General features: G+C 38.3%; 1 protein-coding gene across 2 annotated transcripts in view; it reads right to left on the bottom strand.

The window, feature by feature from the left end:
- PAPSS2 (3'-phosphoadenosine 5'-phosphosulfate synthase 2) overlaps positions 1-24,828 on the bottom strand; it is a 48,849-nt gene that overhangs the window by 9,117 nt on the left and 14,904 nt on the right. Inside the window, exons 2-9 of one of the 2 annotated variants that reach the window (XM_015891474.3) lie at positions 14,553-14,667; positions 11,367-11,602; positions 10,524-10,662; positions 10,004-10,122; positions 9,761-9,874; positions 8,718-8,829; positions 6,650-6,679; positions 892-1,097 (exon numbers count right to left, since the gene is read on the bottom strand). In XM_015891474.3, the coding sequence (XP_015746960.1) occupies positions 892-1,097; positions 6,650-6,679; positions 8,718-8,829; positions 9,761-9,874; positions 10,004-10,122; positions 10,524-10,662; positions 11,367-11,602; positions 14,553-14,667 (1,071 nt within the window). The remainder of the gene's footprint in view (positions 1-891; positions 1,098-6,649; positions 6,680-8,717; positions 8,830-9,760; positions 9,875-10,003; positions 10,123-10,523; positions 10,663-11,366; positions 11,603-14,552; positions 14,668-24,828) is intronic. The other variant, XM_007422492.4, reaches the window with a different exon arrangement.

Below are 24,828 nucleotides of genomic sequence, written 5' to 3'. Positions count from 1 at the left end.
TTTGCATGCAACCATTTCCATGTGAGCTGCAAGTGTGATTAGTGCAGGTCCCCAAGTCTTTCAAAAATATTCACATCTATGAAATGCTGCCCACTGCAGATATCTGTATGGTTAGCATTGACCCTGTATGGTTAGCATTGACTATTCATGTGGTTCACCAGAACAAATAGGAGAGGAGGAAATGCACACAGCTCCTCACTAATTTCTGATGACTTCATGAACATGTCCATGTAGTTTCCTTGGCAACAATACAGAAAGTCTGTCATTGTTTTGCTCTGGGTCTGATCCTGGTTAGCATTTTCAAGTTCAGTGAAAATCAGGTAAGCGCTAACACCTGCTGTAGATAATTATTAATATTATTATTTTGATTTGCATCCTCTCACTGCCCAAAGGTTACTCAAGGTGGTTGCGTTAAAGCATGTGTACACACAAAAACAATTAACATCTGATAAAAACAGTTAAAATCAACTATTAAGTAATTCAAACAGAAAAACCTAGCTAAAAAGGAAGGCCTAAAAGCAGAAAAAGTGAGGAGAGAGTACATTCCATAGTTTGGGAGCAACTTGTAGCCAAGAATTCTTAGTGTTTCAAACCTTCCCCAGTATGGATCTAACCTTCACTCATACTGATCACTTTCTGTAAATGATGGAATGCAGTGAAAAGTATCACAGTGGACCAAGGCATCAACAGCCAGGGGTATTGTCAAAAACATTAAGGTGGGTAGTGCAATGGCACAATCAAAGCCCTGCCCCTCCATGTGAAAAGGGGCAGGCCTTCAATCAGGTGGTTGTGGCTGCTATCTTGACCCAGCCCCAGACACCCCTGCAAGAGACCTATGGTTTATTCATATTTATGGAGGCAAAAATAGTACTGATTTTTGTATTTGCTTACTTTTACATGGGGATGCTTTGAGCAAGTGGTTCCCCAGACACGCGCGCAACGCTCTTCCTTTCTGTGTTCAAAAAATTCTGGGTTGTTAAGGATTGCCACCCTCCGCCCGTTGTACTCCAGGGTGAATGCACTGCATCCTTCCAGACGTTTCTTGTCTTCGGTAGATATTGGAAGTACAATTGGTATGCTCAGGTTAATAACACCATCTGTTCAAAAAAACAAAGTCATGAGTCAATTAATTTAAAAAATGGAAAAAAATGGGCTGCGTTTCATTTGAAACCTCCAGAAAAGGAGAAGATTCTCAGCAGCAGGCTCTCTGAAGAGTTAAAGGCTTGATTTTTGTGCTTATCCCCTTATTCTCAAATAAGATGGCTGGAAGTTACCTATGTATTCTTACAGTTTACCAGTATAGTTTTCTCATTTCTCTGAGAAATTAAGGATCTTGAGAATAGAGTTATCTATGTAGGACACCTAAAGAACTTCAAACTGGAATATGTCTCTTCTTCTCTATATGGCTATATTGAATAACTGTAGCATATCCTCAAGTTAAAGAACTGAGGGAATACTACATATCCTTTGTTTAAATACTTTCAAGGGAGACTGTTCAATTTTAATACAATACTCTGACTTGAAGGAGATTACCCATTTGGTATTCTTTGTAAAGCTAAATATCTAGCAGCAGTTATGTACCTCAGACTGAAGATCACATCATTTAGATTTGATTGTAATAATTGGTCACTCTCAGTTAATTTTATACATTATATTTATGTTCTTTCTGAACTGGTTGTCTTTAATGTTAGGAATTGCTCTTTTTTCTCCTTTTTGAACAGACTTCTTCAAATTTTTTATTTCTATTTAAATCATTTCCTCAATTTTAGTTGGCTGTAAAGTTCAATACCTAATACAATATTTTTTTTCCTAAATCACTGCTTGAATCAAACAATCAATGTCCTACATTCCAATGCATAAACTTCCCTAGGATAGTCTACAATATACTGTAAATGTAACAAGATGGACAAAAGCCAAAGTGTATAGGAATGCTTACCCAGTTCTAAAGAGAGGGCAAAAGCTTAGTTCTTAATTAGAGTTCTTAATCAGAGCTCCAAGATGACCCTCATTCTTGACATCAGAGTCCTAATGCTTATTGTTGCTTTCTTCACCAACTGTTTCCAAGCTTCTCATTTAATCCTACTTTATACAAAACTTCTTCAGGCTTCAGGGTTTCACAATCTTATTTCTTCCAGATTACAACATAGTCCTCCTCATCAGACATACACTGCTATCACAGCTGTCAAATAGGTTACGCAATCATGTCTTGACATCACTTCTTGTCTTTTGTGGCTTATCCTGTCTGTCTGTTTGCACCAGAACATCAGCAATTTCTTTCTTTCCTTTTTGTTTGGTTCTTCAAATGTTCTTCTTTAGTTAAGTCATTCACTTCAGCCCCCTGCTTGGTGTAGGAATCCAGATTAAAGCATCCCAACCACAGGCTCATCTAGCCTCTGCCTGAATGTATCCAGTGAAGGGAAAACTTACTATTTCATTGAATAACTGATTCCACCATCAAATGTAAAACTTCCTAATATTCAATTAAAGTCTGCCTTCCCTTAACTTAAATCCATTTTTTTGAATCCTGTGCTCCAGAAGAATGGAGAATGGTGCTGACCTTTTTCTTTTTCAAATATTTGTAATTTTATCTATCTTTGGTGTTCACTTACTTCTTAAGGTAAAACTTTCCCAGGTCCTTCAAACTGTCTTTACAGAAATTTCTAGTCCCCTGATTATCTTTGTTGTTGACCTTCTCTGAACTTTTACAATTTGTATGAATCCCTTTTAAATTGCCCAGAAGAAAAGGAAAAATGACTACTGCCACTGGAGTGTTGCCGTTTTTCTTTTAATTTTTTTAACCTCAATACTAAATTGAGGTTTTTGTCAGCTGCTCAGAGTCTATAGTTTGAAGCAGCATAGCAGTCTGAGAAATAAAATAAAATAATAAAAGTAAAATAAATAAAATAAAATAAAATAATCTTACTGGACACACTACTCGAAGTGTGGCCAACAGATAATAAACTGGAACTACAGCCTAAAGTCACATATCTCTTTTTTTCAGCCACAGCACACTGTTGACTAACGCTCCGTTGTAATCAACTATTTAGTCCATTTTTTTTCATAACTATTTTTACCAAGCTAGATGTTCCTCATTTTATACAGGTGCATTTCATTTCAGTTTTCTAAATGTATAACTTTGCATTTGCCTCTGTAAAATTTAATTCTGTTATTTTCAACCTACTGCTCTAACCTATGAAGATGATTTTGAATGTAATTTCTGTCATCTAGTTATCCCACCTAACTTTATGTCATCTGCAAATTTGACAATCATCCTCTTCAGCTCTTCAAGCATTCATTAATAAAAATTATTGATAGCACAAATCCCAAGAGTGAATTTATGCATCCCACCTCCTGTTTGAGGAGGAGCCATCAGTGAGGGCTCTATGAGTGTAATTTTTGAATCCTTTTGTTATGCCATCCAACCCACATTTAACTAGCTCGCTCATCATATATTTTTCAAATGCTTTGTTGAAATTATATCTATAGTATTCCCACAATTAGTTCTATTGAAATCCATTTTTTAAAATCCAAAGTACATGTTCAGCTTTAGTTTCCCTTATAATCAAGAACTTTGCCATTAAATGAATACTATTTAACTTGGGGGTCCTCTGGATTGTAAATATAATACATTGCATTTCAAGTTCTCAGTTCATGAAATAAAATCAATTAACAAATTAGAAACGAAGTATGTTTAGCCATTGAGTACACGATTTTTAGTGTGATTTCAAAATTAATGGATGCTGTGACCATTCTCACTATTCTAACTTTCTGTGAAATAATCCTTCTGATTATCCTGAGTGTGGGTTGGATCCAAAGATATTCAGGTGGACTGCTTTTACCTAATCATGCTGTCCTCTCAAGATTAAGCTTAAAGTTACATATGTGCAAGGCAAGCACCAAAGACTGAAGCTGCATCATCATGTGCAAAAGGATTTTCATTTATGTTGTGTCCATAGGGGCATGCGCACTTCCATATCGCAAAACATGCTCTAAGATAACTGGAGCAGAAAATGTATTGAAACTCTCTTGCAGCTTTTCAATCTCAGCTTCAAACAGGAGTTGGCAATGTGGCACAAGATCTCTAGGATACCACTAGATGGCATCCATAGATCACTATCCACCAATTTAATTTTTTTAAAAGGCCACTTCCATAGGATCATGTGAGATTTTGGTCTTCTCTCATGATGTCTTGAGGTATCATGATCTTACTAGATTTGGGACAATTTTTAAAATGGGGGAGGCCTCCACACTATTACATGAGATCATGCAATGGGTGCATGGTGAGTGAAAATATTGTTCTAAACGGGCCGATGCAAAAAAAAAAAATCCTTCTGAGGAAGCATCTTTTGTGTTATGGGCTTTGAAATGTAAATATACATCTCCATCCCAGGTGCCTTAAGTGATGCTGTGACTGCCCTTTCCCAGTGCCTGGAGGCTGTGGGGGCCTGGATGGGGGACAACAGGCTTCAGCTGAACCTTGGTAAGACGGAGTGGCTGTGGATACGGGGAGCCTCAGGATCTAGGACTTTGTCATCTTTGGTTCTTGACGGGGTTGCACTACCCCAGACAGACCCGGTGCGTAATTTGGGGGTTCTCCTGGACTCACGACTCCTGTTCGAAGAGCAGGTGGCAGTCGTGGCCAGGAGGGCCTTTGCATGACTTCGTGTCGTGCGGCAGTTACGCCCCTTCCTGGATCAGGGGGACCTCCGCACGGTCACTCATGCCCTGGTCACCTCTGGGTTGGACTACTGTAATGCGCTCTACATGGGGCTACCCTTGAAGAGTATCCGGAAGCTACAGCTGGTGCAGAACGCGGCAGCACGGACAGTTCTTAATGCCCCTAGGAGGGCACATATAACACCGCTGTTGCGCAAGCTGCATTGGTTACTGGTTTGTTTCCAGGTCCAATTCAAGGTGTTGGTCATCACCTTTAAAGCCCTTCATGGCAGGGGACCAGGTTATCTGAGGAACCACCTCGCCCTGGTCACTTCAGCCCATCCCACTCAGTCCAGCAGAAGGGGCAGGTTGCAGACCCCACTGGTCAGGGAATTTCGATTGGTGGGGTCTAGGCAGAGAGCCTTTTCTGCTGCAGCACCCGCCCTATGGAACATCCTGCCTCCTGAGATCTGGTGTGCCCCCTCCCTCATGGCCTTCAGGAAAGGGATTAAATCCTGGCTTTGCCAGAAGGCCTGGGGGCCAGAGGGGGGCCCGCACCTGTGGAGATGGCTGGTGGGATGATGGGTTGCCCCCCCCCAGCATCTTACAGGTTTTTATAGGGCCAAAATTAGAGGAGGTTTTTTAGGGTATTTTTAATATGTTTTTTAATTATTTATAGTTTTTAGCCATCTTGGAGAGAATTGTGTTTTTTCTTTTTTATTGTGAGCTACCCAGAGTCACCCCTGGGGGAGATGGGCAGCATACAAGCCAAACAAACAAACAAACAAACAAACAAATAAATGGGTCTGCAAGTGGTTAACTGCAAGCATTTGCTGATGGGAACCTTTACATGTCTAGTAGAGGGCTCCCACTGTAATTCAGATACAGGTTGGATGCTTTGTTAAATGGGCTTGCTTTGCACATGTGTAAGGAATATTAAAATAGTTACATCCAGAGCAGAGAAATATACAGAAATGGAAGGATGTCCCTGGATGATGGATTACTTTTCTTGTAAAATGTTTTAAAGCACTAATGGAAAAATTCCATGAGCAGAAGTTACTTCCTGCTTCATGAAAGGCACCTTCGAATCCAAGCCACTACAGAGACTCTGTGGTCCTTGGGTTAAATTTCATATCTACCAAGTCTACAGATTATACTGAATTCATGCACAATCAGAAACTTTTCAAAAGTGGTTATGCTTATACTATGATTCAACCAGATGCACTTTCCTTTACTTAACTCTTCCAATGGCATACTCTTATCAATGTTTTTTTTATACACAAATTTTGGAGAGGAATTTGCAAAGCTCTATCAATGACCCCATTGTCATATATTCACTTCCATAAAACTAGGTTTAAAAAGATGATTAATATATTTGTAATTAATAATTTTTTAAGTTCTCTTACTGTTGTCAGATATGATATACAGAAAATCTTCCAAATGTGTGACCCATTAAGCCTAGTACATCCTTCCAAGTCAGCTATGGCAGCTTTTTGAGACTTCCCATCTTTGCTGTCTCTCTAGGAAGCCTTTCCTAATAACTAAACTTCTGCTCCCCTAGCATATCACAATGGGGAACACTGTGTGAGGATGTAAAATTCTAGAAAGGAGATGGTGATGACCACAAGACAATAGGCTTCAGGCTATGACTGGTGAGCTGCCTTGGGTCAGTGGTTGATAAGTTGTGCTTACCTAATCCATTGAAGAAGAGGGAGGAGGAGGAGGAGGAGGCATAATATTGGATGCAAACCCAGATCCATCAAAGTTAAGAAGCATTTTGCCATGAACTTCAGTCAGGAATAAAACTAATTAAGAGTTGCCATTTCCAATCCAATAAAAATGTTGGAAAAGCACAGTGTAAATGGTTGGATCATGAATATACTCAATGATTCTGGATTTCTACATCAAAATTTCATTTCAGCAACACACGTGGTCTGTCAGTTAATCTTTTAGAATTATTTTTATAACATAGCAAAAACAACTGAATACATACCAAGCTTGAATATATCAATTCTACCCTTTCCTGGCAAAATATAAAGATAATTAACAACCATATTTTAATTGCTTTGCCTCTCAATCACAAATAGCTTCCAAAATATCAAGATGACACTTAAATTCTAAACATGGTCTTCTGCCATGATTGCATGATGACGACCAATCTAGAAAGATGGATCCACAGGTAGATGGATCCACAGGTAGATGCAAGCAGCCAAAGTATCAATGTTGTGTCATGGATGTGACCAACTGAAGCTGTCCTTTGATGCAGACGAGAATATGGACTGCATAGAGCTGCAGTTGAATGAAGCCTCTGTGGTTTTTCCATTTAATTTTCATAAGAACCATTGTAAGATAAGTGAAGTTGAAACATTGTGCATCCTCTCTGTTTAGTAAAATTGGATCCTACCTATATCCCAGCAGACTAGGACATAGTCAAGATCTGACTTAGAGGAGATGCCAATTTTCACAGAGTTGAAGATGATATAAATAAGGGGTCCCTGGTCCTGATACATCCACATCATTCCACTTTCACTTCTGGTAGGCAGGAGAAACTGATGATGATTGTGGGAAACAAAACTGCAGCAATGTGCTTGTTCAGTAAAGTATTTCAAATGTCTATTAAATTGCTTTCAGTGCTCTAAAACTATTTTTAGTGGTTTATTAGTTTCTGACAACTCTGTTGATTATGCACACTAAGTGGTCCAAGATCACTCAAGGAGATCCATGAAAAAGGAGCAATTTGAATCTAGATAGCCCTGCATCCAATAAAATTACTCTGTGACCTTCAGCACTGGAGTGAATCCAGGATTTATTGACATATGATCAAGGATTTGATTTGATCTGATCTAGCAATTTACCTGTCTATGATCAGTATATTTTTCTAGTTTATTATAATTACAGTTCTCAAAAGAAAAAAGTACTAACTTCATTACACACTAATCAAGCAATATTCTTAATGAGAATTTGGTTCCTTCAAATCTTTTTCCGAAAAGAACTTCTAAGGACAATGCATATGAACTGGTAAGTCCGGCGAGGATATGGTGAACTAGACATCCCTAAAGGAGCAGAGATGACATTACGGTGGAGATCGGTGACCAAAGGGCAGATCCTGGCTGGTGAAATCTCTCCGGAGAAAGGAGAGATCGTGGAATTACCCACATGTACTCTGGACAGCTGCTCCACATGAGTAGACTGCAGGAACTGAGGTTTTTGCAGTCAGCTTGTGAGTCGAGTGGTTGGGAGTTGAGGAATTCCAACTAAGCTCACAGTGGAAATGTAGCCTATATGGACATAAGGTTTGGCCAAGCCACATTTCTTAATCACATTTGGAATTACTTTTTTGCTGCTTTTTAAATATTAAGAACCTTCAGAATGGCAAGGTTTATGGCATTCACTGGGTGAGTTTCCTTCAATCCTTAGTGAAATAAATTTTAAGTATGAGTTTAAGGACTTAGAAAAAAATTTTTTTTTAATAAACAGCAGAGTACAGTGTTGATTTCAGAAAGTTATAAACGGACTAAGGGTCCAGATGGATTTAAAATAAGACTTTGAAATTAATTATATGACACCTTCCTGTGGGAAACGGATGTTCTGATTTTTTTTTTAAAAATAAAACATGATAAGATGGGACTTTGAAGGTTGGTCACTAGAGGGAACCAGAAGGAAATAAAGATTACAATTAAAGGAGAAGAACAGTTAAATTCGACTTGCTAAAGCAGAATGGCGCAAAATACTTTAACACTGGATGTATTGAAAGATATTTGTGAACAATGAACTCAGAAGTTAATTTTAAGAATGTTTGCCATTATAGATAAATGATGTGTCTAAATGATGTTATGGAAAAGGAACAAGTTCTACCAGACAAGACTAAAACTGATTCTTTATTATATTCTTATTTTTTCTTATTCTTTCTATTTTTCTTTCTATTCCTTTTTCTTTTCTTTTCTTCACTTTCTATTTTTTATTCTTTTATTTGTTTTAGTTTGTATTAGCTTTTATCTTTTTAACTGTAACATTTAATACAATCGTTATTTAAAAAAAGCATGTGAACTAGTAAACTATACCATCGAGCAAGGTGCCAAAATGGATAACTTGCAAATATTCTTTCTCCCGCATAAACCCTTTCAGTGGAGTGGCCCAACCTTCACTTAGGACTTGAACCCACTGTAGATCCAACTGAAAAATAAAAACAGTATAGCATATGACAATCTGCAGATAAAAATAAGGAATGCCTGTTTTCAGCAATTCAGTACAACAGTCGTTTGCTAATACTTTTCTTATTAGGTATCAGAGTATTCCCAATTAGGATTACTTAGGTAAAATCAGCAATACTTCCTTCCAAAAAGAGCATGGATATAATGTACCCACCACTTCTGAAAGTTACTGAAAGTTACTGAAAGTTCACAAGAAAATATTTAAAAAAAAAAAAAAGTGAAGGAAGTCTCAGTCCTAATGTATTGGGGGATAAATTGTTCTAAATCGCAAATAGTTCAGGTGCTGAAATCCTTGTCATGTTCTTATCCTTTTAATCTCAGTAACACTGTGAGAATCTTGCTTAGAATAATTTCTTTGTTTGAGCCAGTTGCCAAGAGCCTGACAAGGGATGTAAAAGAACTCTGCAATAATTTGGCATTTTACTTCCAGCAGACTTGAAGGCTGGCAGGACCAAAGTATATCTTCCTCTTAATACACACACACACACACACACACACACACACACACTTCACTTTTAAGATGTACAAAGGGAAAGGAATCTTGTATATTTATTTTCTTCTAAAAATGCCTTGCATAGTCTTATTACATTGTTTTGACACATCTCAAAAACCAACCCTCAGCCCTTCCTTACACCATTCTGCCCATTTTATCTGGATATTTAATTATTAAAAAAAAAAAAGCAAAAAATGAAAATGGCTTCCCACTGGAAAAGGCCAATAAAGAGAGTAGATTTCCCTTGCTCTGCGCATCCTTAGTACTTTGCAGGCAGCAAATATGACAGTTTTTTTTTTAGATCTAAGAACACACAGGACAAGGTCTTCTTTGCTGTTTGTTTAGTTAATTAAGCAGTTAGTTTTCCTGTACCAGAATCACACTTTAGCTTATCTCTTACCTTGGTAATGTTTACAGAAGGCAAAGTACCAGCTTTAGCCCAAGTTTGTTCTACTTTATTTTCAGGCACAAACAGTTCAAGAACATCTTTTATTGAAGATGAAGGAACAATGCTCTAGTAGAAGAAGAAAAAGTAAGAGATAAAATCCCCTTGTGAAAGATGGATTAGTTAACATGGACCTGGAAAAATGAAAACCCCATTTTTCTAGAGTAGGTTTCATTACTGAAAGCCAGCACAGCATACCTGTTCTTGCAAGAGCTCTACAATGGTCTGAATGCATTCAGTCACTGAAAAAATGTTGGTTTTCAGCACAAGTTCAGGCACTTCTGGTTTCTCATACCCTGAATCAATTCCAGTGAATCCTAGAATGGTTGAATATTTATTTTTGTAAGACAATGAGGTTATGGTCAAAGATCAAATAGTACATCTAGAAGAACAGTGGCTTTTCTATCTTCTGTATCAACTGCTTTCCAAGTCTCATCACATACTTCCCAATAATTTTTTTCTAGCTAACATGGACTTACAGCCAAAGAATCCCCTGTTGGAGCCTCTCTTCTCACCTACTTGCTCAGTTACTTAGCCATTACCCAACCCTATCAGAACTTCAAGTCAAATGACATGAAGAGTACAACAAACTAGAGTTTGCAGAGTTCTGATGCACTAGGGCATTTGTAGATCGTAAAGCTTGTGTTTAGGGGTAGGGGTATAAAGTAAGGAGATTATGTAGACAATATGTACTGCAGTCAGGATAAGATGATCAAACCTTTGATTTCTCCAGCTCGTGCTTTTTTGTACAGGCCTTTCACATCCCTGCTCTCACAGATGTTGAGAGGTGCATCCACAAAAACTTCAAAGAAAGGAAGCCCAGCTATCTCATGAATCTTCCGTGCATTCTCACGGTCCTGTAAAAAGGAACAAAACAACCATCAGTAATGCTGTTATCTTAATACTCTTCTTCTTCTTTTCTGTTCCATGAAGATATCTCCACAAACACAGAAAGAAATAGATCCCAGGATGCTCAAAGTGTTGTTTTTCTGTTTCTGTCACTCTCTCACACACACATACACAGTCACAAGCATACAGATTTGCCCATATTTGTTGACCAAATAGATAAAGGTAGGGTTGCAGGCCTTAAGAGTCTTCTTCTCTCACACACATTCCAGCAATTTATTCCAATTCTACTGATGCTTTTTTTTTTTAAACTGGCTTGAGCCAGAGAGTAAGGAAGGAATGCTGAGCAGAAGGACATTAAGTAAGAAAGCATCAAATTCCAGCAAGTAGGATTTTGGTTGATTGACTAGGATCAAGCTAAATGTAGCAGATGAAGTCCAGTGTTTCTTGCGGGGGGGGGGGGGGGTGGCGGCTTCCTGTTGAAGAAAGCTGGGTTTGATATTAGAAAGAAATGCTCACAAGGATGTTACATCCCCAAAGAGAAGAACAGTCTTTCTAAAGATACAAATGGATTCTTTCTTGTGGATAACAATACTGAAGATTTATTTATAACCGACAGTGGATGTTCCACAAGGAGGTGGCTCTTTTAAATGCTTATCCTACAACAAAGAGTCTTTTTTTTTAAAGTACAGAATAACTTTCTAGACAGATTTACCTTTGCAAAAGGAGAAATGAAACTAGTAATGCAAACTAAGCCAGCGTCAGCAAATAATTTGGCAACTTCAGCAATACGGCGGATGTTTTCTTCTCGGTCATCAGCAGAGAAACCTAGATTCTTGTTAAGACCATGACGAATGTTGTCACCGTCAAGTGAGTAGCAAGGGATGCCATGAGACACAAGATATTCCTCAAGTGCAAACCCAATGGTTGTCTTACCAGCACCAGAAAGACCTGATAATCATAGGTAAAATAAATTAAAAAAAAAAAAGCTGTGATGGTTCACCCATACTTTTCCTCAAATTCATAAATATGCCATAAAATAAAATTTCAAAATACACAGAACTTATTTAATTAACTTTTTTATTCTTTGCAGCCAAATTATCTAACTAATCAAAAACAATGGGGCATAAACATCTCTCGCCATGTAGGAGGCTCAGTTGCTAAAAAGGTTTGCAGAGATGTTCACTCCACAATCTACAATCCATGTTGTTTAGCAATTAAGCTTCTGTGGTTTTCTTTGTGTTTTCACTGCAGACAGAGCAAAGAATGCTGCTTAAGGAAGAGTAGGTGAGCCTAAGAAGAAATGGAGGGTTTAAATATTCAGATCCTTAGCTGCCCATGTTAAATCAGATTTGCAGATCTTCCTTCTTTTTCTGAGTTAGTTCAAAATTAATACTGAACAATGGTTTACTGCTTCAAAATCAAATTGTAGAATTTTAGATTTGACTTGTATGTTTTCCCACCCTTGTTCTTTCTTCACCCACCCAAGGAAAAGACTGGAAAGTTCTATTTGGTTTGTGAATAAACCCATTTCCCATTATGTCTGAAATTAGGAAATGGTGTTTTTTACCACATCTAAATAGCACAAACCAACATCAACTTTTATCTTCAAATCTTGGTTTGTTAACAAAATTCAAAGTGATTGATTTCAGTGTTGCAATCATCCTCTTTTTTAAAAAGAAGATTCTTTCAATTTCCTCTTCTTTTGTTCACAGAAGGAAAAAGAAGAAAGGAGCACAGAAGCTTGAGGGTCAGGCCAGGGAATTCTCAGAGGGAGTCAAAAAAGCCAAGATGGTAGCCACAATCATGAAATCAAAGCCCCACCCATTGCATCATGTTCCACATAAAAAGGGGTGGGGCTTTGTTTGGATGGTTGTGGCTACCATCTTGACTTTTGTTTACCCTCCACTTGTGGACAGTCTTAGGCTCACTGCAATTCATTCTTGTATTAATAATTTAGTGCGGACCAAATCCAAGAGATTATGTTAGTGAAGGAAAGTTAGGGCTCTGTATTTCACTTTCCAAAGCTGACCAAACTGCTAACTGAAAGCCTTTCTCCTCTGCTGAAGTGCTTTCCACCCACACCTGAAGTGGCAGCAAGCTAAACCAGCATAGCATCTCCTGTCCCCATTGCTGATCCCTCTTGCTTCTCTTTCAAGTCCTTGCAGGTCACATCACTATCATTCACATCATGAGTGACAAAACCTAGACAATTTTACCCACCTGGAGACCCCCCATGGATGAAGTTGGAATGAGGAGGAAAGTGCTAATTTGACACTAAGGAAGGCTTAAGTCATTCCACTCATTTGCTGGGGATGAAATGAAAGCTATATCTTGGGGACACAGCAGGAAAAAGATGGGACCAGAGCTTGTTCATGCCATAGTTAGCTGACCATGAGGAAAAGCAACTTATCTTCTTTTGGGACCTTATTTCAGTCCAGCCAACAGCCCTGGGATTTCTTAGTGATCTCTTATCCAAATATTATCCAGCTTCAGCCTGGCTTAGTTTCCAGGAATCAGTCATATTTGGGTCCCTGATGCTGACCTGCTGTGACATCCTCTCTAGTGACAATGCTCAAGTCAACAATGCTCCAAAATACTATACAATGAAGGATAAAATTATCCTTAGCTATGTTAATTTTCTTTTCTTAACAAGTCACCATGAACAACAAATGTTGTTCTGGATAGAAACATTCAATACAAATGTTTAAAGGGTTTGTAATTCGCCTAAGATTACAGGCATGAGTGCACATATGCACACTCCTAGTTTTCTCATCTTGTTTACCTCATTGGATTAGATCCAGATGACTCCAACTCTTTTAGCCTTTGGTAAGGTATTTAAAGACCTGGATGTTCCTCAGCCATTTCAGCCATTAGGCAACCTCTTCTCATTCGTGTTGGTTTTTTTTATGAGTTGCACTGTGCTATGACCTTAGACATTATGGTTGATGTTAAAATGTTGTTTTGAACCCTTGTACACCATTCAGAGTCATTTTTGTGAGATGGGTGGCCACAGAAATGTTTTAAATGAATAAATGGCGAAGGAACTTTTTCCCTCTCTTCCTCTGGCATTACGCTAAACATTTTCATTGTATGTTACTCAACAAGTGGTCCTTATAATCCATAGTCTGATGACAGCTTGTTTTAGTAGAGTACAGTTGCAACTAACCACAGCTTGTTTAGATCTGAATCTAGGACTAAATTGTGGTCTCTTAAAATGGAAACAATTTTCTTCTTGCAAGCCTGGCAGAGCTAATGAAGTATGATGGCTTTAAAACTGTAATCCATATCAGCTTATCATTATATAAGTTATTTAATGTATTTCTATAGTGGGCTCAATGTTTTTATAAAATTAATATGGTTGACCTTTTGAGATTATGATATTATTACAGGGTTAGATTTTTTTTGGTGGGGGGGGAGATACTTTTAATGTTCACTTTGGTCCTGAAATTTGATTAAATACCTTTCTGAGATCCCTTTATAGCTACACTTTCGATAAAATAAATAAATGACACATGTACACACCCATTAAAGCTTTCAAAACATTTTATACCCCCCAGAAGTGCAATACAAGTCATGGCAGTGCATATTTTAAAGCATGTTAAGCATGTCCTTCGCTTGTTCATGCAGAATGGAACAATTAATAAAATTCATCACATAATTACACATGATGCACATTATGTTAATGAGTCCATATATTGGGAGTTACTAGGTTATGCATTTATGAACTTTGTATCTTCTTAAAGCTTCCAGATCCAGAAAGTTCTATTTTTTGCTGCCCACTAGTGGTCATCTGGATTTCTGCTGGTCAGTTCTGGCAGTCTTACTTTTTCTGATGTAACAGGAATAATAAGAGTTTTCCCCAGGTCTTAATTTGCTGAGCTATTAAGAAACACAATACCTGTGAGCCATACTGTGCAGCCACGAAATCCACCTTTTGTGCCCAAAACCTGTCCTCTCTTGTTTCTGCTAACGTGATGGGCTTGGTACACCACATTTGTAGACCTATGGAGGTTCTGAGAATATAAACAACATAAAAAACATTATTGTTGGTTTAATAGCAAAATAAAAGAGTAGACTCCAGTGTGAATGCATAACAAAGCAGTAGCCACAAGAAAAGTACATTACAGTATTCAAAGGAGCCTTACACAAACATACACCTATATATCCAAACATGCACTCACAAGTTCCTCATGTCTTTGGCTTCAGAAGTGTTTGCCTAAGGAAGACACTACTTTTCTTTAGGGTAAGGATTTCACTTGTCCTGAGTTAGCAGTAAAGGGACAGAGGACACCTTGAATAAAGGAACAAAATGTTACACAGCACACCCAAAAGCTCATATCACAACTCGGGGCCACTAGCTTAGCATAATTTATAGTTCTCTGTGCCTGCAGTGTCAACAATCGGGGGAGAATTTATGTAGAAATAAGGACTTTGGATGAGTTGCAGGAATTTGATCAATTGAATGACCACAGTTGAACATTGGTAAACTCCATGCAAAGGGACATAAGAGAGTTCAGCAAGCTATATTTTATCATGATTGCCTGTAGATTTTATGGTTTATATCAAAAAACACCTAATCAATGTCCCTTAGTTCCACTTCTAAATTTTGCAACAATTACTCTAAGTCAGCATTTCTTGTAGCTAAAGTTATAGAAATTTCCTTGATCAACAGATATCTTCATACAGGTTGAAACTTGATATGGGGGCCAGGGTGCTTGCTTATGAATATATCATTCATGAATATATCATTCATAAGTAATGGGTGACCTAACAAATTTCCTCTTCACTGGAACAATTGCATTGGTATATCTCCTTCCCGCCAATTCTCCACCTGGAGAACATTTGTGGTGAAGCAGGACAATTGTTTGGTGCCATTTCATCACAAATGACGATGAAGTGATGTGAATTTTCCATGATATATATAAAATAATATACAGGTGGTCCTCATTTAATGACCACTTTTTCAGCGACCATTCAAACTTATGGTGGTGCTGAATGAGTGGTAGTCACAACAGGTCCTCATACTTACATTGGTCACAGCATTCCTGTAGTCACATGATTGCCATTTGCAACCTTCTTTGCCGGCTTCCTATAAGCAAAGTCAATGGGGAAGCCGAAAGGATGTCAGAAATGACTACGTGCAGTCCTCATTTAACAACCCGCAGTCATTTGCTTAATGATGCCACCCAGGACTGCTGGAATTTCCATCACTAAGCGGCACAGTCATGTGACACTGTGCTTTACGACCAGGTCACTTAGCAACAGAAACTCCAGTTCAAATTGCCATCATTAACCAAGGACTACCTGTACATGAACTTTGTAAATAAGCTTACAAACCTAATATTTATATTTATTTATTTATATGTCAAATTTGTCACCACCCATCTCATTGAAACGACTCTGGGCGGTTTACAAAACAGCTAAAATCAGTTAAAATTAGCATATACAATACTCTTAATAAATAGAAAATAAATAAATCCAAGAATAGATATAAAATTGGCAGTCACTCAGGGAGCGCCATCAGGGCGCCAGCCACTCCCAGGATTGGGTAAGAATGCTATCACCCCACGCAAGCTGGCAGAGCCAGGTCGTTGACCCTTTCAAGACCAGGAGGGTAGGGGCCTGCCACACCTCTGGGGGGAGAATATTCCAAAGGGTGGGGGCAATGGCAGAGAAGGCTCTCTCCTGGGCCCCGCCAGCCGACATTCTCTCAGGAGTAATGTTGGCTGTGTTTTAGATGTTGTTTCATATCTGAATTCCCAAGTATATTTGGAGAGTCTAAAACCACATAAAAATGCTAACCTATCCATTAAAAACAAATACAAGAACGTATATGCAAAATATGCAAAACACGTTACTATTTACTGGTCTGTTAAGGGCTAGTTAAAGAGGCATGTTGGCTATGGAGGAACAAACACCCACTGCACCTCCTTCTCCATCAACCTGACCACTCACTTATGTGAAATTCAAAGTTGCTATGGTTACCAGGAGAGTACTTAAAAGATGCGGTTGCATATTCTATCTACGGGCTCTGCAAATTCTTCAAAAGACCTGCTCTGAAATGTGCAGGAGCACATAGGAAGCACCTGTTTCAAAAGGATTTGCAGAACTGTTATTGGTCTACAACCTGCTTAGATATCATCCATTCATCCATCTCAAGGCTGCAATTCTAAACGCGCTGAGTTGCATTTCTAGGCCCACTGTTTTCTTCTGCAAGGTTGGAAGGGTGCTTTTCTCTTGATGAGGAAAATGCAACCATAACTTCCCCTCCCACTTCCCTCCCAGAACCTCTGCTGCAGGCTGTTTTGGACATCCTGATTTCCAGTAAGTTTTTAATATTCTGAAAAGGGAGTGGAAAAGTAGGGAAGGAATGGGGTACAAAAAGTTATAGAACCAAAGTCAGCCCTCGCCATCACCATCAGCTTCCTCCTGTCAAAAGACAAAGTACGTAGCAATGGAAGGAAAAATCTTTTTTTTTTTTTTTTTAAGGCAAAAACGGCTGGTGGAGACACAGGAAAGTTTCTTTATCCTTGCTCTATTTCTACTTTGGCCTCATGCTTTTACAGCACTTGGGATTGTTCTTTTTCTTATTGGTTAGTAAACCTCGCTGCATATAGTTGAACTGTCATTGGTACAATTCTGCATAGGATTATAGTGTTAAAGGTATCATTCTTACCTAATAATAATCATGTAATTATAAATATAATTATAAATACAATTCTTACAGCTACGCTGGAAGGTAGGTCAGTATCCCATACTGAAGGATACAAAGAGAAAATATGGCTGTTCTAGCCATATGGAGGTCTATCAGTGAAGACAAGATTGAGCAGAGATTTTCCACCTCTCCTCTTTCCCCAGGACTCCAAACTTTATCAGTTTGGAACCTACATCCAGTTCTTATCCTCTCCTAATTGCTCAAGCAGCTTGTCCTGAAAGATTGCACTGTTGCTTAAGATAACGTGACACTGCGTGCTACTGGAACCCTTGGCTTGCAGAAATTCCATGAGTCCAGAATCCCTTTTGACCTGTTCTTTGTTCATGTTTAGCTGAATCATTCTTAAAGAGACAGAACCCCTTAGTGACTGCATTTTAAGCACTATGAATGCCTACTCCTAATTCATTCCTCCCCCAAAATTTCTTGGAATCAATCGCCGTCAAGGATGCCAAGAATCACAATGCTGTGAAAGTTTTTGTATTTGTTTTTGTTTTTAAAGGATAGGTTAACATTTTTGTGTGGTTTTAGGCTCTCCCTATATACTTGGGAAGTCAGATATGAAACAACATCTAGAGCACAGCCAACATTATTCCTGAGTAAGAGTTCTATAATAAAATTGTAAGTATGAATCTTATTATGATTCTACTGGAACCTTAAAACAAAAAAAATAATAATAATTGCTCTACCAGTGGAGAAATGCTTCTGAAAACTGACAGAAAACTGGCTTTAGCTATTTATAATCAAAAACTAGCTTTATATTATTCCCATAATATAAAGTAAAAGTTGTTATGCAAGCATCTGATTGTGAAATATCCAGATGTATATTGTGGCCTTGAGGCTTTTTAATGGCACATCTGTATCCCAGATGAAAGTGTTTCGATGAAACATGTGTGAGGGTTACAAATCCCAGATTTCTCAATCAGTATAGCCAAAGGCTAGTGTAGAGTTTGGGGAATTATAGTCCCAACACATCTGGAGAGAATGAGGTTGGGGAAGCCTGATAGGACATTCTGCGTCAGAGCAGAACATGGAACAAGATGTTCTGCATGAACCTTCCTGACTCTCCGTTTTCCCAAATGAGCAGCACATATTTGAATACAGTGTAGAATTGAGAGTAGGCTACTCTGCCATCTCTCCTATTCCACAGGGCCTCTTTGTCATCCACAGAAAGTGAGAAGCCTCTGCAGAAACCCTCATGGATTCCGTGGTTTCAGCTATGATTACAGATTCCTGCCAAATCAGCCAGGATTTCATTCAGTGTACTTTGAGCAAACAGTGGGGAAACTCTTCTACTCACTGGTATGAATCTTAGCACTTTCCTCTTATTAATGTTGGCACCATTACACCAGACTTTCCTTCTACAAACATGGAACATAGAATGTCTCATAAGAAAATCAACCCAACCGTTATCCTTAAATAAGCAGTGATTGAGCATAAACTAGACTGATATTTCATTTTGTATCTGCTAGCTGAACAAAACTGTACTTTTTAATAAACTTATTTGTCAACCGATCAATATGTGAAATGCAGCAAAGTTCACTTTAATATTCTTAGACCTCTTCATCTATGAAACTAGAAAAGTTCTTTACTAAGAATTACAACCAAGAACATTTAAATGTTTATCTTAACTGCATTCATACTGATCAAAATAATTATATTATGGTCATTTCTGCACTAGTATCTTATAACAGCTTCATAATGTCACCTGGCCAACACTGAAACGGCACAAACCATTTCTACATTACTATTATTTTGGCACAATGATGGTTGGAAAACTTGAGAAGACACAAATTGCTAATGCAAGACAACCTATAATGAAAGAGGTCGCCACAAGGAACAAAGGAGCAGCAGATTTGTGGAAAAACAGGTATTAATTTCCTAATGGAAGAAGAAGTTTGACAACAGAACCAGCTACCAAGACAGAGAGAATAGCTCTTCTTTGCTAAATGCTTGAAATGCCATTCCTCACCTGAGCAGAGGGTTGGATTGTGTAGCCTAAGACCCCATTTCAATACTATTATTTTAATATTGGTTTGCTTAGAGCAGTCTGCTCTGCTCTCCAATTAATTTGTGAATACAGTGCCCAGAACTGTAAGCTAGGAATTCTGAGAATTACAGTCCCAACTCACAGGAGAATTCCATGTTGGAAAGGGCTGGCTTAGAGTGAAACAAAAGATGAGGAAATCGCGATTTCAGTAGTGTTACATGATGTGCTATGTTCTATGGATTATCCTGCCCATTTTTACAATTAGCTTGCGATTATGTATCAGTATTTTATAGCAGTAATATAAATTTTTGCCAATAATACAAAACATCATGCTCTTGCAAGACATTTTTTATAGCATAATGACGACTTTGGGTTTCTTCAAGATATGACAAGCAATTTATATTAATAAGATTGTGTTGGCTTTCAGGAAGATAAAAATATCACTGCCTTTAAAATTTTTAAGCATTTAACAACAGATTCGATTAAACACTATTTTCCCTGTATTCCACATAAATTGAATTTTTTAATCATTTCTGCAAATTGATGATGTGAGGAAACCTGTAAATTTGAATTGCTTGGAACCTAGAAGCTATCGTGCATAAATTGAATTAGTTCCAGCGAAGCACTCATAGCTTCAAGGACCCATAAAAGCATTAAATGATCTATACTTTTTACATTAAAACATTGCAAAAATAAAATTGAAATATTGGAAACGATTATTTCTCCTATGGCTGTTTTATGTAACTGTGATCTACATCAATTAAAACAACTTAAATGCATTGGAATAAAACACCAGTGAACCATATGCAGCCTATATTTTGCCAGTGTGGAATAAATCTTATCTTTGCACTGTATTAATAGTGGAAGCTGTGAGTAATTCATAACATTTATTCATGAAATTTATGTAGCTGCCCGACTCCAACAGTTGTGATTCTGGGCAGTGTACAATCAATAAACAAGAAGAAAACAATACAATTAAAAAGAAAAAAACAAAAATTAATGGGTGACCAGAACCCAAATTTCTGTTATAGTACAGAACTCTATCAACTTTGCTCAACATCTGGGGAAAGAACCAGGTTGTTTAGAACCTTTCTAAAGGCCAGCGGGGTTGGAGCCAATCATATATTTGGGGGAGGGGGGATCATTCCAGAGGGTCTTGATTTTAGTTCCAGCTTTGTCAATTCTGTGGCCAAGATTATTGCCCAAGCCCATGGCCACATCTTCCCACACCTTTTAGAAAACAAACCAAGACATGCAAAAAGACAATAGCAGAATGATGTTTGAAAATTCTGCAAATTATGAAAATGTCATGTTGTGAATAATGATGTGACTATGTACATCATGGTGTAGTTAATCCTGCATGGTACACAGGGTTGGAGTTGATGACCTCTTAGGTTTCTTTCATCTCTATGATTTTATTTTGTTTTTAGAAAGAAACTTAATGATGGCATTAATGTAGAAAGATAGTCTAAGAACCCTTCCATGTAATGACTTGGTGCTAGTTCAAAAGCAGCAGTTCTGGGGCTCTGTGAATTTTGGCTCAGCTGCAGTGCTCTTTCCTTTTGCGGTGCTAACAGCCTAACGACCTTGAGATCTGTCTGTTTCTCCATCAAGGGAACTTGCCTCACTGCTTCTTCTAATTCCTGAGTTTCAGCCACTCTGAGCAATCCTTTAGTACCTGTTTAGCAAGAGGAAAATGATCAAGAGTTCTGTCTGATGGCCCCTACTCTTAAGCAGAGACAAGGGGGCCAGGGGGAACAAAGACCAAGTCTGCTTGTTCTTTATGTTTTTATTTTCTTTCTATTTTGCAGAAAGTGGGGGTGGAGGAGATTTTGGTTACTTTCTTTTGTGTGACGTGGAAACACTGGTGTTACAGAAGCACTCTTACAAAGAATTCCATGTTTAGAATTTAGTCCCTGTTCTAACATACAACCTCGGATGGAAGCACTGGAGAAACTGCCTGGTTACGAAACAATATGGTTTCATATTATTTTGGGGACATTATTATCTTGCTAGAACTTTTAATACAGGAAGAATGGCAGCTTGATAGCCAGGCTGCTTCATCTCATTACAAATGGTCAGATTCTTTTTTTTTTTTTTACTAAAAAATCAATTGCACATAACGTATATGGAAAGAATATAGAGCTGAGGGTGTTAGGGATTTATTGCCTTTCCTTTGTATGTGGACTTTTTTGTTGGTCTAGACCAGTGTTTTTCAGACTTGGCAACTTTACAATGTGTGGACTTCAACTCCCAGAATTCCTCAGCTATGCCATCTTAAAGTTGCCAAGTCTGAAAAACACTAATCTAGGCCTTGGGAAGAGCAATGATTAAATGAAATTTGGGGGGCAGCTGCAGGGAGAGCATGTGTGATCTCAGAGTTAGGGTTCATCAGGAATAAAGATAGTCAACAGGTTTTTTTCAAAGTACTTTTGGAGAATGGAGACAATGCCATGTGAATGGTAGCCTGATGTCTGGGGTTGATGTCACCTGCAATCTCTTGTCATTAACTATGTTGGCCGGAAGTCACCAAATCACCTACTCCCATAATGTAGTCTTTTTCAGCTTCATGCCATTCTATAAGTTATGTTGGGAATACAAATACTGAGATTTTATTTTTTTAAATAAATCTGATTCACTTTGGGAATATCTGCAGGAGTTGGAAGAACCAGCTCAATCCTACCATAGTACCAAAAAATGTACAGCTATGGCCTTGAATAAGATATAGCAGCGGTTGGTAACTGGTGGCCTTTGGTCATGACAATTCCCAACGCATGGGAATCATCAAGGCTTCTTGGGCCTTGTGGGAATTAGAATCCTAACTCCTCTAGATGAAAGCAACAGAATTGGAAAGGCTGATTTAATACATGAACAACCAAAATTTGTATGAAAACAGAGCACTACGGTACTTCTGGATGAGAATAAACTATTATAGCCAGCACAAGTAATTGATTTACTGGTGTCCCCTTGACAAAACTCTATCAGAAGTGTGTTGGGCCATTAAGAAGCATTCTCCAAGCACCTTGGGAATCAATCTCTTCTACTTTTGTTTACATATTAATCCGTACCTACCTAGATGCAAGAGAAGCCATAGACCTGGGCTGCCCTTCTCCTGGCCTCTCCAATCATTTTCTGCTCCCGGCCCAGGGTACCCTCTGGTCTCCCAACTCCTAAGCTGTTCTAAGAAACCATTTCTTTTGACTGAATGATTACTTTCACAGCCCCCTTTTAATTTCTGTTATTTTACAATGTTGTTTTTTTTAATTCTATGACATTTATAGAGGATCCACCCAAAGCTTGTGGTACTGGGTGGGGTATGAATTATGGAAATAAATAAATAAATAAGCAGGCAGGTTGCCCAGGCAAAAAGTATTAAGAGGGAGAAAGACATACCCACTTACATCCCCCAAAAGGAAGCATCTGCATAGCCTCTCTTTCGCACAACACAAGTAATGCAAGTTTCTAAAATAAGATCACTGTTTCTAGGAGATTATTATGGAAAAAGGAGAAGTGGGATGAATGTGGCATTTCTTCCATGATCAGCCAGAGCCTGAGCTGAAGGACTCTTTTAAGAGCAGGCAAAGAAACAGGAGAAACCGCCTGAAATGAGTCAGTCCATTGACTGATCTCGTTCAGGACTGCCAAGTTATTCAGGAGTGGGGCATTCACCACCCCTACCTGGAAATGTCAAGGATCAAATGTGCCTATAAAGTATTGCTACAGAACCATGAACCTTTCCCACTTTTCCACACCACCCGAAATGAACCTGAGATTCAACTCAGCTCACCTTTGTCCAAGGTGACCCATCACGGAATATTATCTTTGTTATCTCTACATTACCTCAAAGTAGACAAAACAATCTTTATGATTATCCATTAGTTTGCAAGATATTAAGTTAAGTTCTTCTGGTATTGTACTCCTTGCAAACCAGTAAAAATAAATTTCCCACTTTTAGGCTGTGGAAGTTTAAAAGCAGCATTCAAGCAAAATCAGCCTTAAATAAGCTTCACAATTACATATACGCCATCACACATAAGAGTAAGTCAAGGCTTTTAAATCATGCTATTGAACAAGTCACAGTGGCTTGGTTTACATATAATACTAAACCGTAATGAGTAGAGGTCATACACCAAACTAAGGCAAAACATACAAGAAAGTGTTGTTAATCCAGGCATAGTGTACACACAACACTGTTAACAATTGTCGCTGGATATCGGTGAAACCATGAACTCAGACAGGCTGGAGAGCTTCTGTCTGTGGTCCCACTGTGATTGGGGTCTGTGGTGAGATGATTAGGAATAGGGCATTCTTAATTTTGGCATCAAAAATGCCATAATGTGAAATTGCAACAAAGCCAGTTTATTATAGTTGTGATGTAAGCATTTCACCCTTCCAAGCTTTTCAGTTTCTTGAAAGATATACAAGTTCTATAAAACTAGGACAAAGCAACTTTACAAATTTTGATCAACTGCTTAATTAAATGTTTAAATTAGCTAAGATTTCTTATGACTGGCCCCTACCTTTAAAAAAAAAAAAGGTTTTTTCTCAAGGAATTCAGCTGGCCTTGAAAGGGTAATGTAGTTTGCCTCATATCTGCAATAACTTGAGAACTGTCTGTGTGTGTGTATTTACTGTTTTGTCCATAACAAGACACAGATTTCAGATGCAGCCAGTTTCTCTCTTACTTCTTGGTCTCACATGTTAGCAATATTTAGGACAACGTTTCTGGATGCTTGACACCAACTTTATTAATGGCTAATTATTTTTATTTAGATAGACAGTTGTTGTAGTGGTTAAGGCACTGGGAGACCATGAGTTCCAGTCCTGCCTTAGCCATGAAGCCAGCTGGGTGACCTTGGCCTGGTCACTCTCTCAGCCCTTGGAAGGAGGCAATGGCAAACCACTTCTGAAATCTTGCCAAAAAAAACTGTGGGGACATGTCAAGACAGTCGCTAGGAATCAACATTGACTTGAAAGCACCAATATACATACATACATACATACATACATACATACATACATACATCCTGCCTTTCATGATGGTCCCTGTGCAGGACATTGGGCTCAGAAATGGTGACTGGCCCAAAGTCATCCAGTGAGTTTCTGAGGCTAAGGTAGGCTAGAACCTAAATCTCCTTTCCACTAGTCCAACACCTTAAACACAATTCCACACTGCTTGTGAGCCAAGGATTTCCATTGTCAGACAATTTAAACTGCAATTTATAATCTTGAGTACAGTATCTGGACCATTTTTTAAAACATTTGTAGTTATTATTTTTTTTCCTAGCCCCTTTTTTGTACTGAGGAAGAGTTTCAGGGAATTTTCAGAGGTTCATGCTCTTCTGTGGCCTTTTGATGGATCCCAATGAAGATACTGTCCAATTATAGGTTTTTCCTCAGCAATCCTTTTTTATAATGTTGTTCCTTCAACATGCACCCTAAATATTTTATAATTTGCAGTCAGTTTTGAAA

This window comes from Python bivittatus, unplaced genomic scaffold, assembly GCF_059951505.1.
Source record: "Python bivittatus isolate LINGU-HERP-01145 unplaced genomic scaffold, Pbiv_v1 ctg000400_np1212, whole genome shotgun sequence".
Classification (NCBI taxonomy): Eukaryota; Metazoa; Chordata; class Lepidosauria; order Squamata; family Pythonidae; genus Python; species Python bivittatus.
This window is presented reverse-complemented; position numbering and strand designations above follow the sequence as displayed.